At 42.2% G+C, this 13,004-nt stretch overlaps 1 protein-coding gene across 2 annotated transcripts in view; it reads left to right on the top strand.

The window, feature by feature from the left end:
• The first annotated feature begins 1,933 nt into the window (after positions 1 to 1,933).
• SLC9A8 (solute carrier family 9 member A8) overlaps positions 1,934 to 13,004 on the top strand; it is a 74,344-nt gene continuing 63,273 nt past the window's right edge. The window contains exon 1 of one of the 2 annotated variants that reach the window (XM_072996863.2): positions 1,934 to 3,891. In XM_072996863.2, the coding sequence (XP_072852964.2) occupies positions 3,719 to 3,891 (173 nt within the window). In that variant the 5' untranslated portion in view covers positions 1,934 to 3,718. Of the gene's footprint in view, positions 3,892 to 9,641; positions 12,005 to 13,004 lie in introns of those variants that run through there. The other variant, XM_072996864.2, reaches the window with a different exon arrangement.

Genomic DNA, 13,004 nt, shown 5'->3' with positions numbered 1-13,004 from the left:
GTTAGAGAAAGACATCTATTATTACTGGTGGCTATATAGTAATGTCTCCAAGACCTGGCCTACTCAAGTTTTTTGCATGTAAGCAAAACTGGGGTCTTGAAAGTCAGCAGAGTTGACTCTGGGACACAGTGAGCATGCACAGCTCCTTTAAACTGCACCTAAGAACATGGATCAGTCTTCTCTTTGTCTTGATACATGACTTTAAATCGCCACAGGAATACATGTGTTTTCTTTAACAACATTCACTTAGTCCTTCTCTTTTGTTGCCACCAAACTTTAGTTGCTCTTGTGTGTATAGTATATATTTAACCCTTCATTCCGGCCTTTATAACACTCTCCACATAGCCAGCCTTCAAGTATTGAACTCAGCATCACTCTGTTTAAACAGAACAAATAAAGTGTTATTAAACAACTGTTTTAAAAAGAAAATTGTTTATTCCTAGGCTTTACATTCATGCAGTACAATCCTTTCCTCTATTACTTACCCCATCTCTCTCTCAGACTTATCTCTCAAACCCCAGAACCACCTTTTTACTGATCTCTCTGTACCAGACTACTCCTCTGTGTCCAACTCAAGACTGATTTCTATTTAGACACGACTCCCCGACACACACATACATACACACACACACACACACACACTCCTTATCTAGTTTCTCTCCCAGGCAATCAGAACCATTCTTACTAACATTCTGTGCTCTTCACTCACGTCTTCCTTTCACATACCTATCAAACCATACAAACAAGACATGTAAGTATGACTGGGCATCATAACGTTCACCACTTTTCAACATGTTGCCCGCTAAATATTTTATGCAGTAAGATTCTAATCTAATGCCTCTTCCTCTAACTAGGCTCACTAGGCTATGTCAGAAGCAACAGGAAAACCTCTGTACTGTGCAGTGGTCAGGTCTATAGCTGTACTGACAGTCCCTATAAGGTTGTGAGCAAGAATTTGTGAACAGGTTGCATGGGATTAGTGGAAGAGACAGGAGAGAATGAGGCTCTTTGTTGGCCTGAAGCTAATTGTCTGAGCCTCTTGGAGGGTTGTTTGTATATTTGTGACTTTTTTATTGCAACAATGTGCCCTGGTCCAAGCACAGGGTGCTAGCTGGAGGGACTACAGAAGTGAGGACTGATAAAAAGTGATAGCACTGACTTTTTCGGGGAAGGAGTTAGCAGTGTTAATGCTTATATTGGCATTCAGGACCTCTGAAGGGTTGTGAGCAGAAGCTGATGGGACAACAGAAGTAATCTAAGATTTCAGTGTTGCCTTGGTGTTTTGTTGGGGAGTCTGAAGGGGAGGCCTGTAATGTTGCTTTACCACCCATCTAGGATAAGAGAGAACCTCTCCAGTGACCTGAAACACATGTGACTTATTTATCGTTTTGCCTTAAGATGCAAAAACCCATAGCAGCAGCAAGCAAATGCAAGCTGGTTGTCTTGTTAGAAGAGAAAGTACAGCAACTTGAGGCCCACCTGTCCACACTTCAGCTTGTCATGGAAAATAAATTTTTTCTTCTGGAACAGCAACAGGGAGGATGGGAAGAATAATACAAAATGCAGGAGCCAGGCACTTGAGAGGGAGGTGACACAGAGAAGCAAGACAAGCAGAAAGAATGCTATGTGCTTGGATGTACAGAATCAAGAAGTGATTTTGATTTGCTGAAATAGGGTGAGCAGACAACAAAGAACATAGAAATGGCCATAAAGGATTATGTAGAAGGAAGAATTTCTGTAACTTCCTAGAGGGGGAGATGTTTCGGGGTGGTAGGTGACTTCTTCCAGAGAGTGGCAGGGGCATCAATTTGCAGACCTAAAATGATGTGTTGGGAGACACACTGTCTCCCTTTGCAACAATCCAGGACATGACAGGCTTGCCAAGGCTCAACAAGCTCACTGATCATTATCTCATTTTTTAAAATTCACATGGGAACATACAATGCTACTAGATACAGCCTTTAACATCTTGCAAGTGAGGCTTTGGATAGGAGGGTGAGGGACTTTGTGATACGTTTTTTTAAAGGAAAAGAGTGAGGAATCTGAAAGTGGATTACTGGTTGCACAGATGATATCAATGGAAAATATTTTGTTTCTTGGTCTATAGTGGTGGTTCCCAAACTTGGCTCCCCAGATGTTCTTGGACTACAAATCCCAGAAATCCTGGCCAGCATAGTTAGTGGTGAAGCTTTCTGGGAGTTTTAGTCCAAGAATATCTGTGGACCCAAACTTGGGAACCACTAGTCTATAGCCTGTGTTTCTGTATAGGAATCTAGGAAAGCAATGGGTTACACCTCATAGGCACAGAAGAATGCATCTGCTTGGAGTCTTGCAAACCTGGGCAAGAGGGCTTTAAATCAAATCCTGTGGGAGGGAGACAGTGGGCAAAATCTGGTTATATAGCTTTGCAACCAGTTTAGGCACCAGAGAAAATTAATTTACACTAATCAAAGCATAGCACACTGCTTATATACTTCCCCATAGCTCTGGGCAGTTTACAATTTAATTATGCAAGCTACACATTGCCCTCCCCAGAGAACTATCCTCTCATTTTAGGTTCCAAGACTCTCAAGTTTTCCCTTTCGCTCTTTGGTAGCTCTGGAGTGTGAAGGGTGGATTTTTAATAGAAAAAAAAAATCACCTGCGATTGCTGTTGCCGATTCAACAACAACAACAATAATTTTAAAGGCTCCCGGCAAACTGGGAACTCCCAAGCAAAGTGTTCAGCTGCAGGAAAGAGTCTTGGGAAGAAAAGACATTATCAAAAGCAAGAGGGAGGCTCTTTCTGACAGAGAGAAACAGGCCAAGCACTGCACTCAGCTTGTTTCCTAGTTGACCAAGTGCTTGCACCTGAACTCTTAATGGCACTCCACAAATGCGGCTTTACGCCCTAGTTTTGGACTGGGAGATTGCTGAAGCAACTGCCTCTTCTTCCAGACTCTGCCTGTTCTGCACCCTGACCTTTCCAGCTGCCTCTTTGCAGCTATCACTTCTGGGCTGCTTGACTATGCTTCATGGCCTCTCTCTGCTTGTTCTCTGATATAGCTGCCTGGCCTTGCTTGACTTCTGGCTTGCTCATGGATCTTGTCTTTCCAGCTCCCCCAATTTGCTCTAGGGCTCTCTATCAGATTCCCGCCAATTGCTACAGGGATCCTGGCTTCCACAAACTAATTGCCATTGTCAGCCTTCCTAGGAACTGAAGATCTGGATTACACCCTCTTAGATCGAATTAACAATCGAGTAAACCTTGAAATTTTAATTGGTTCCAAATTTATCTTACTTTATGGTATTTTAGAGACCCCTCGAAAGTCCTAAACGGTACTTTAGCTTGGGCGTGAATCCAGCACCGATGTGCAATCCTTATAATGTCAAATGAACAGTAGGTTTTCTATGGGGTACTGAGGGTACAGGATAGCAGTCTTGTGGGGCAGGGGGAGGTTTTCTCTATTTTTTTTTTTTTTTTTTTTTGCCGTGAGAAAAAAAGAAAACACGGGCTATTCATTTCCACCTCGTGCTCTCCCACGTGCTGTTGTCCGGGAACTCTCCCGAAACCCAACTGTCATTCTTTCCAAGGAAACAGAAGAACAAAGAGGCGTCGTTCTCCGGCTATGACGTCACGCACCAACCACGCGACTCCGACGCGGTTGCCAAGGGAGAGCACGCGTCGGCCTAGCGGCGTCGTTCCCCCCTCCTTCAGGGTTACTCTCGGCCATAAAGAATGCGTCACGTAGACTACAGAGCGCCGAAAAAAAAAAAAAAGAACCCGGAAGTGTGCCGCAGGGAGAGTGTCTCTTGTCGCGATCGCCGGTGTGGCGAAGGAGGAGGGGGAAGACCAACCCCCACCCACCCACCCCTTTTTAAAAAAAGAAACGAGAAAATGGCGGCAATGGAGTGAGTGGCTTTTCTTCAGGGTTCCGGAGTGGGAGCGGTTTCTGAGGGGGATTCAAGGGGGAGGGGGGGAGGCGCGATCGGAATGGGTCGATCCTCGGTGGGGTCAACGGGGGTAGGTAGGCAAGGCAGGACAGGTTGCCCGACATCCTTCAGAGGGAGCGGAGCGTGAGGACAGGTCTCGCCGTTGGCCTTTCTAGTCCTGTTGCTGAGGAGAGGTTCAGACGTACTTGAAACCCCGCGAGTTTAAAAACAGACTTGAGCGTCACCGCCGTGTGAGGGGTTATTTTGGAGTCTAAGCCGTTGTGGCCACGTAACTGCTGTTTAATGGGCAAGGCCTGCCTCTGTTCTCCCCCTCTCCCCCCCCCCGCCCCGTTGCATTTTCCTGTGCTTGAATTTGTCAGGGTTATTCTGTATCATATTTTAACATTGTGTGGAGGTGGGGGGAACTCCAGGCTCACAAGCGAGCGCGAACTTGTGGTATCTGCGGTTGAAAACTCGGGCAGGGCAGGGCAGGGCAGGGTGAAAGCTAGGGATTTCCGCTCCTTCATTGACTAATAGTTTACTGGAAGCAGGATACAGTACATAATACTGAAGCCTTAGGAGATTTCCCCCTCGTCCCCGCACTTGTTACACATGATGTGAGCAGAGATGATGATGCAGTCTCCTTCAGGCTTCCCTATTCCTCTCAACTGAGCTAAAGTCCTTACAGCAGCTTAATGAAATATAAGTTTTCCTAGCAACAATGCATCTTTGTGAAGCACCTCTTTGCAATGCACAGTATTTGAGGGTGGTTAGAAAATCAGCTCTATTGGCTGCCAGTCAGTGATCAACAGTGGCGCCCTTCCCTTGGATCCACTGCTCTCACTGACACATGTGGAGAGGATGAGAGCAAGGGCTGGCCCCAGGCTGCAGAATGGTTTTCTGTGGGAGGCAATCACTTTTGTACTTCTGATGACAAAGTGTTTTCACTTTTGTCAAGCTTTTGGTCAACAATTGGGCTGTAGAGAGAAAAGACCTACCTTTGAAAGAGATGAAAACTGGTGGAACTGGTTTTGTCGGTAGGGATTGGCATAACTGGTTATATTTAGGGATTCTTTTTGTGTATATGAATGAATGTGACTGTGGATTATCTTTAAAAGACTTACTACTCAAACTGTACAACTAGTGTCACCTTCAGCTGTCCCACAGCAAACATTTATGCATTACCGTGTTTCCCCGAAAATAAGACAGGGTCTCATATTAATTTTTGCTCCAAAATATGTATCAGGGGTTATTTTCAGGTGATGTTCTATTTTACAGTGATGTAATCTAGTTGATGCACAATGCTGCACATTGGGTTTCACTTAACTGGGGCTTATTTTTGAGGTAGGGCTTATATTAGGAGCATCCTGAAAAATCATACTAGGGTTTATTTTCAGATTAGGTCTTATTTTGGGGGAAACAGAGTAGCTGTAGTTGCAGTCAGCTGGTATGTGTGTGGGAATGGTTTGTAGAGAAAAAAAGGTCAGGCAAGAAATTTGGGGTGGATAGTTGTCATCTTTTCTTCTCCAAACATACTGAACCATCTGCTGGGACTGGAAGTGGCTGTTCTGAGTGTAGTCAGCCATAGCCTTTGGAGACCCTTACCACTTGTCACATCTGCTTCTAATGTAAGCAACAGTTATTAAATACTATCAGGTTGGAAAAGAGTGGGTAGTATCTTGCTTCTCACCCCTCTTTGCCTCAGGAAAGTCACTATAATTAATTTGATGCATGTCTTAGATTGGGAGGACAGTGATGTCTGTATGCTTTTTGTTCACCTAGACCAAGCTTCTCAAAAGAATATTGCTTCCAAATCAAGAAAGACTCTTGTGTCACCTTAAAACCTACAACTTTTTAAAGACTTAAATCTTTGTATATTGCAGCCCACTTAACAAAGTCTTTTCCTGAACAAAACTACCTAGTATTTAAGGTGCCACAAAATTCTTTTTTGTTTTTGCTGCAGCACAATACAGGCTAACTTCCCTATGGAACTGTATCATGATTATGGTTCGGAAAAACAGGCCCACACAAACCACTAAGCCATATGACCCAGAACGTCCTGGTTTGGGTAAATTCGGGGGGGGGGTGTTTGTCAATGTTTCCAGTTCCTTTTCCCAACACTCTGAGTCACCTTCAGTCTTTAGCGTTCCAGGAAGTTTCCAAAGAAAACACAAGGTTGCATGATTTGACTTGCATGCCAATCCTACCAGGTAGGAATATCAAAATAACCATAGAATTTCAAAGAATTCAGTATGTGGTCAAGATAAGGCCCTACTTTAGTACCAGCAAACCATATTTGTCTCAGAGTAAAAAAACTGCTGTAACTTTTTTATTTTATTGAAGATATTGCAAAAGAAATAAAGTCAGAAGCAGTTTCCAAAAAGTTCAAAAGCAGCCAAGAGGTTGTGAATCAAATACATGTTCAAAAAAAGTCTGAGGCTAAGGCAATTCCAGAACAGTTTTCATAGAAGCTAATTATCCTAAACTACTTAAATTGAAAGACCTTCAGCATAGTTCCAGAGCACGTGGAAAGTATAAATCAAATACGTAGTGAAACAGCAGGCAAGTATAGTATTCTCCTCAGAGAAACTAGACTAAACCAAGCATATTCCCCATGCCATTTTTCTACCATGATCTATCTATTCAGATTTTCCTGTGGTATTCTAGCAATCAGGCTCCAACTTGCTCTGAAACTACCAGAAGAGAGTAACCTTCTCTAACATAATTTGACTCTATTCCTCTCTTCTTCTTAGCTGAAATCAGTTCTCACTAGTTAGCTTGGTACCAGAAGTGGGTTCTGCCAGGAGTGTTTTATGACCTTGGAAATTCCTTTACAGTGGACCCTCGACTTACAGACGGCTCGACTTACAGACTTTTCAAGTTACAGACTTCTCTGGCCACAAAATTTAGATTCGACTTGCAGCCGGAGAATCGACTTACAGACCAGAAAAAAACCAAAATGGAACAAAAATAGAATAAAAACCGCTGGTTATGGGATTAATCGGTTTTCAATGCATTGTAGGTCAATGGAGATTCGACCTAGAGACTTTTCGACTTGCAGCCACTGTTCCAATACGGATTAATTCCGTAAGTAGAGGGTCCACTGTACATGCACTGTAACAAACAACTGAAACCATAATCCCCTCATTTCCCAGTTTATCAACAAAGTGTCCTCAAAAGAACAGTGATGTTTAGATAACTGGGGAGATAACACATTTCCCCTTCTATGAGAATTGGCTGTTAACTTGAAGGAAAGCAGAACCAAGAACATAACATCAGATTTAACTCAGTAGCAGTCAGGAGATATTGGCTATCCTTGTTCAAGCTTCTATGTGTCTATTCTTTGTAAATTATCTCTAGTCTCCACTTGTAGACTTGAAGGAGTAGGACATAGAAGACGCAGGCTCCTTTGTAAAAGATATGCGAGTTCCCTTTTTTGTGTATGTATGTGTGATGATAGTAATTGTTCCTGTCATGAACACATGGCTGTAGCATAGTGTGCCGGATTTTGAAATTGTTATGTGTTGTTCAAGGTTACAGGGTTTCTTCCTGCCTTATTTGGGTACAGCATCATCACCATCAACTTGATTTGACTAATTTATCAATTTGCAACAAGGGCAGTAACAGTCATTCCGGTCCAGATTTTGATTGTGTGAAGAAACGAGAAGGCGTCTACATTCTTCTCAGTTTCACAGGGAAGTCTGAAGAAAAGATAAAGAGTAATCCTTTCCGACCAGAGAAGGAGAACAAGCATGTCATACAGTGTGTGGTACAAATCTTGTTAACTTCTTATGAAAGCTATTATCATAGTAGCTTAGACCCAACAGCTCCATCCTACATCATTTATCACATTATCAATATATGATAGCAAGTATGTCTTGCTGCTTTCTGCAGTAAATTGCTTAGATATTAGCACAGCAGGCTTTTTTTTTTTTTGGTATCACACTCACTTCAGAAAATGACAGGATGTAACTTCAATTATAGGATTTTGAAAGTGCCCTTCTTGCTTTTTGTCAAATGTATTGGCCCAAATCTTGCATGTGTAACATTATATGGAGGAAGGTGATGATGTTTGAGCTTATGCTGCTAATTTTTTTAAAAAATAATTAAATACTGCTATACCCCTGTTTTAGGCTCCAAGGTTCCTTGGAGTTCCCTTTTGCCCTGGGGAAGCCTTTAGGACCTTTAAGACAGGAGAGGTGAGCCTTTAATTGCCAAAACTCACCACTGGATGGCTGTCAGTGGTCCCAGTCCTGGTGGCAGCAGTTTTTGGCAATTGAATGCTCCCGAACCCCCTGAGGCTCCTAAAGGCTTCCCTGGGACAAAATGGAGCCACAGAGAGCCTTAGAATGTGGAACAGGAGGATAGGAAGCATTTAGTTAATTTAAAATAAATTCTAGCTGCCTAAGCTGATGATGTAATTGGCTTGTGCTGTGTAAAAGTATACGAACAAGATTTGGGCTGTTGTTGTGTTCCTCAGTCATAAACTCAGCTTCTGAGGCTTATGGAGCTGTGCAGATGCTTCCTTCTTGAGACTTTGAATCTCGGTGGAAAAATATAAGCCTCCTGGGCGCCAAATGGCTCTGCTAACTGCATGTACGTTCTGCTATCCCCCACTGTGATTTGTGGATGACTTTCTGAACATCTCCTTTGGACAACAAAGCCTTTGTCATTTCTAGTTCTGTTTTGCTTTGGTTTGCATCCTGTGCAAGAAAGCTCTTTCCTGCTTCCAGGTCATCAATAATTTTCACCAGTTCATTGTACTGAAAAAGACCCACCTGGTCTCTTTCTCTAAAGAATCCTGCTCCCATGCGGGACATACGTTAAGTCCTGCTGGCTGAAATACAGTATAAGTTGCAACTGGAGTAGGCCTGTTCAGTCAGTGGGGATTTCGTGTGCAAATCCTCTGTAAGTTCAGTAGATTCTATAGTCCTACTCTAGCTGCACTGTATTGCTAGATTTCAGCCACTGCGTATCACACATAGAAACTCTTCACTATTGATGGATAGAAAATGAAATGTTGAAGGAAGATGGATTTTATTTTAAACAAGAATTTTACTGGGGTGTGTTTGGCATTACGTGGTAGAAAGCTCTTGTTTTAATGACAGCAGAGCATAATTCTATATGGATATATGGAATATAATACATCTGGAACTAACAATTTAATGAGTATTTCAGCTATGATATGGCTTTTATAAAATTATTGTACTTCGTCAAAACATACAGGAGAAAAGGGTATGTGTGACAGCACAATCACTCATAGCACAGTTTTGTTTAGGTAATAGGAATAAATGCATTTATCCCGTGAATATATTCCAGATACCAAACATCAGGGAGGACCCCACGTTCAGTGGTAGTGCTTTGAATGCAAAAGTTTGCAGGTCCAGTCTTTGTCACCTCTGATTAAAGTAATCAGGTTGCAAATGAGAAGAAAAACCTTATTTCTGACAACATGGAGAGTGGCTGCCAATATTGGAATAGATCAAGGGTAAGCGACTTGTTGGCCATCCATGGTTCAGCAATTTTTGCAGCACTTGTATTTGGTAAAGGGCTTTTAAGTTTCAGTGTTATGGCAGCATCATCTCCACTTTTCTGGATTAAAACAAGGTGCATGGGGACCAAACATTTTTAATCTATTTTTTTTCTTTATATATCTCAGTTTTTATTTTTTGTTTTCTATTTTATGAGTTGCAACCGGCCAACAGTAGTGCTGTGACACTAATGAGAGTGGGATACAAATTGAATGGATAGATAGATAGATAGATCAATAGATCTATATGTAGTACAATTTTGACGGCGGAGAACTTTCCCCCCTAACTTCTGGTTGCTGCTGCGTCCCTGAGTTTCAGGCAGAGTGAAGTGGACTGTAAGCCAAAATTGGCCCAGGACACTTCTCAGCTTTTATTCTTGAACTAGGTGGGCAAACAACTCATTATATATGTTCACTTCCTGTGTGATATCAGTTCCTTGTACATATGTTTTGGGTAGAAACAAGAGTGAAGCTCAGTCTTACTCAGCCTGATGCCCTGCAGCTCACATAAGCCCCAACCAGCATGGCCAGTGGTTATGGGGAATACTGTATGAGTTGTAGTCCAACATACCTGGAAGACCTCAGAATGGTGAAGTTTGGTGTAGTTAATACAGAAGGAAGAGCTGTGCTCCAACATGCAGATGCTGGAAGAGGTGTTCAAAATGGGCAATTTTGGCAGGTTTTGGGGGCACACTTTTGCCTCCAGCAGCACCCACTATAATCTATACCAAGCCTGGAAATGGGTAAACAGTACTGCCCCTGGAAGCCTCTAGTGACAGAAAAACAGGGAGACACTGTGAGGACTGTCCTTTATCCATCCCTGCACTAAACTAAGGGAGGTCACTCAGAGGCAGGACCTGGAATATGAACTGACTTTCACAAGAACTAGTGCTTGAATAGTCTAAAGAGAGTTTTTGTACCAGCAGGAGCTGAGAGTTTATTACTCTCCGCCCAGGATTTTCCCCAAGATCTCAAGCTTCCTCCTAGATGATGTCTCCAGGGTCCTGGTCAAACTGAATACTTACATTTAATGTTTATAATCTTGTACTCAGTGCAAACAATTGACTGGAATTATTCTAATATGTTGGCCATGATCAGTATCATTTTTCCTGATTTATTTCGCACTACACTGGCATATGGGGACCTAACAAAACTATTTTCAGCAAAATTTCAAATGAGTGATTCTGTTGTTGTTTAGTCATTAAGTTGTGTCCGACTCTTCGTGACCCCATGGACCAAAGCACGCCAGGCCCTCCTGTCTTCCACTGCCTCCAGGAGTTGTGTCAAATTCATGCTGGTAGCTTCAATGACACTATCCAGTCATCTCATCCTGTGTCATCCCCTTCTCCTCTTGCCTTCATACTTTCCCAACATCAGAGTCTTTTCCAGGGAGTCTTCTCTTCTCATGAGATGGCCAAAGTATTGAACTTCATCTTCAGGATCTCTCCTTCCAGTGAGCACTCAGGGTTGATTTCCTTCAAAATGGTTGGTTTGTTCTCCTTGCAGTCCAGGGGACTCTCAAGAGTCTCCTCCAGCACCACAGTTCAAAATTCTTCAGCGGTCAGCCTTCTTTATGGTCCAGCTCTCACTTCCATACATTGCTACTGGAAAAACCTTAGCTTTGACTATGTGGACCTTTATCAGCAAGGTGATGTCTCTGCTTTTTAAGATGCTGTCTAGGTTTGTCATCACTTTCCTCCCAAGAAGCAGGTGTCTATTAATTTTGTGGCTGCTGTCACCATCTGCAGTGATTATGGAGCCCAAGAAAGTAAAATCTGTGACTGCCGCCGTATCTTCCCTTTCTATTTGCCAGGAGGTGATGGGACCAGTGGCCATGATCTAAATTTTTTTTTGATGTTGAGCTTCACACCATTTTTGCGCTCTCCTCTTTCACCTTCATTAAGAGGTTCTTTAATTCCTCTTCACTTTCTGCAGTCAGAGTGGTATCATCTGCATATCTGAGGTTGTTGATATTTTTTCAAGCAATCTTAATTCCTCCAGTCCAGCCTTCCGCATGATGTATTCTGCATATAAGTTAAATAAGCAGGGGAACAATATTCAGCCTTATCGTACCCCTTTCCCAATTTTGAACCAATCAGTTGTTCCATATCCAGTTCTATCTGTTGCTTCCTCTCCCATGTATAGATTTATGAGGAGATAGATAAGGTGGTCAGGCACTCCCATTTGTTTAAGGACTTGCCATAGTTTGCTGGGGTCCACACAGTCAAAGGCTTTTGCATAGTCAATGAAGCAGAAGTAGATGTTTTTCTGGAACTCTCTGGCTTTCTCCATAATCGGGCGTGTGTTAGGAATGTGGTCTCTAGTTCCTCTGCCCCTTCGAAATCCAGCTTGTACTTCTGGGAGTTTTCAGTCCACATGCTGCTGAAGCTTATCTTGTAGGATTTTGAGCATAACCTTGCTAGTGTGTGAAATGAGTGCAATTGTGCGGTAGTTGAAGCATTCTTGGGCACTGACATTCTTTGGGATTGGAATGTAGACTGATCTTTTCCAACTTTCTGGCCACTCCGGAGTTTTCCAGAAAAGGTGAGTGATTCAGAAAAGGTAGGTATTGGGTGAAAGTAAGTCATCTCTGTTTTCAGAAGTGGTATACACAGTTCCATGTGAAATGCAGAAACGTTTCATTTTTCCCTGGGAACACACACAGCCTTGTGTGACATGGGTCTATTTGCAGATTCCCCTCCTAGGCCCAGCTATTGTTTTCTGTGTAACCATGAAGAACCACCTGTTAACATACATGCTTTTGAAACACACAGGCTTTGCTTTGTTCTTGAATTTCTAGTTTTTTGTTCTGTACTTTGCAGTATAATGTAAAGGTTGATAGGTTGTAAATGTGTCCTTACTTAGAACACTTTTGGATCAGTCTTCCACTCTAAACACACTTATGATTATATATTAGATAAAAATAGCACCAGAAAAGAATAAAATATGTGAGCTGCAAGTAGCTGGAAAAACTGCATCCAAAAAAAGCAGGAATAATAAAAACAAATAATACAGATAATTAGATAAACAGATAATTATTTTTTTATATAGTTAGTAGTTAATTTATTATTGTTTTGTTTAATCAACCAAACAGTGTTATCTTTCCCAGCTATGACAGGGCAAGTAAGGAGAAAGCTTCCCTAGCCTTACTTGGCAGGGAATTCTATTATGCAAAAGCGATCTCCTTGAATGCCTGTGACAAATCTTATCTCCTTGGGGCGGGTGGCTCAAGTGATCTGCACACATTTTGACAAGCTCTATCTCATTTTTAAAAAATCTTTTACCAGAAAAGACCTTACCTTTTAATTTTGGTCATTTCCTGTCTGAGCCTAAAACAGACTGTCCCTCCCTCCCTAGAAAAACTTGCTCTACAGTATTTGTATAAACAAATAGAGGGAGTTTTTCTAGGTAGGGAGGGACAGTCTGTTTTAGGCTCAGATAGGAAATGACTAAAACTAAAAGGTAAGGCCTTTTTTGGTAAAGGAGTTTTTAAACAAATCTTTTTTGTTTAAACAAAAAGATTTTGTATAAACAAAATCCCCCCTGCTGGAGTATGCTCAGC

The sequence above is a fragment of the Pogona vitticeps genome, chromosome 4 (assembly GCF_051106095.1).
Source record: "Pogona vitticeps strain Pit_001003342236 chromosome 4, PviZW2.1, whole genome shotgun sequence".
Classification (NCBI taxonomy): Eukaryota; Metazoa; Chordata; class Lepidosauria; order Squamata; family Agamidae; genus Pogona; species Pogona vitticeps.
Note: the sequence above shows the minus strand (reverse complement) of the source record. Positions and strands in the feature narration are given on the sequence as shown.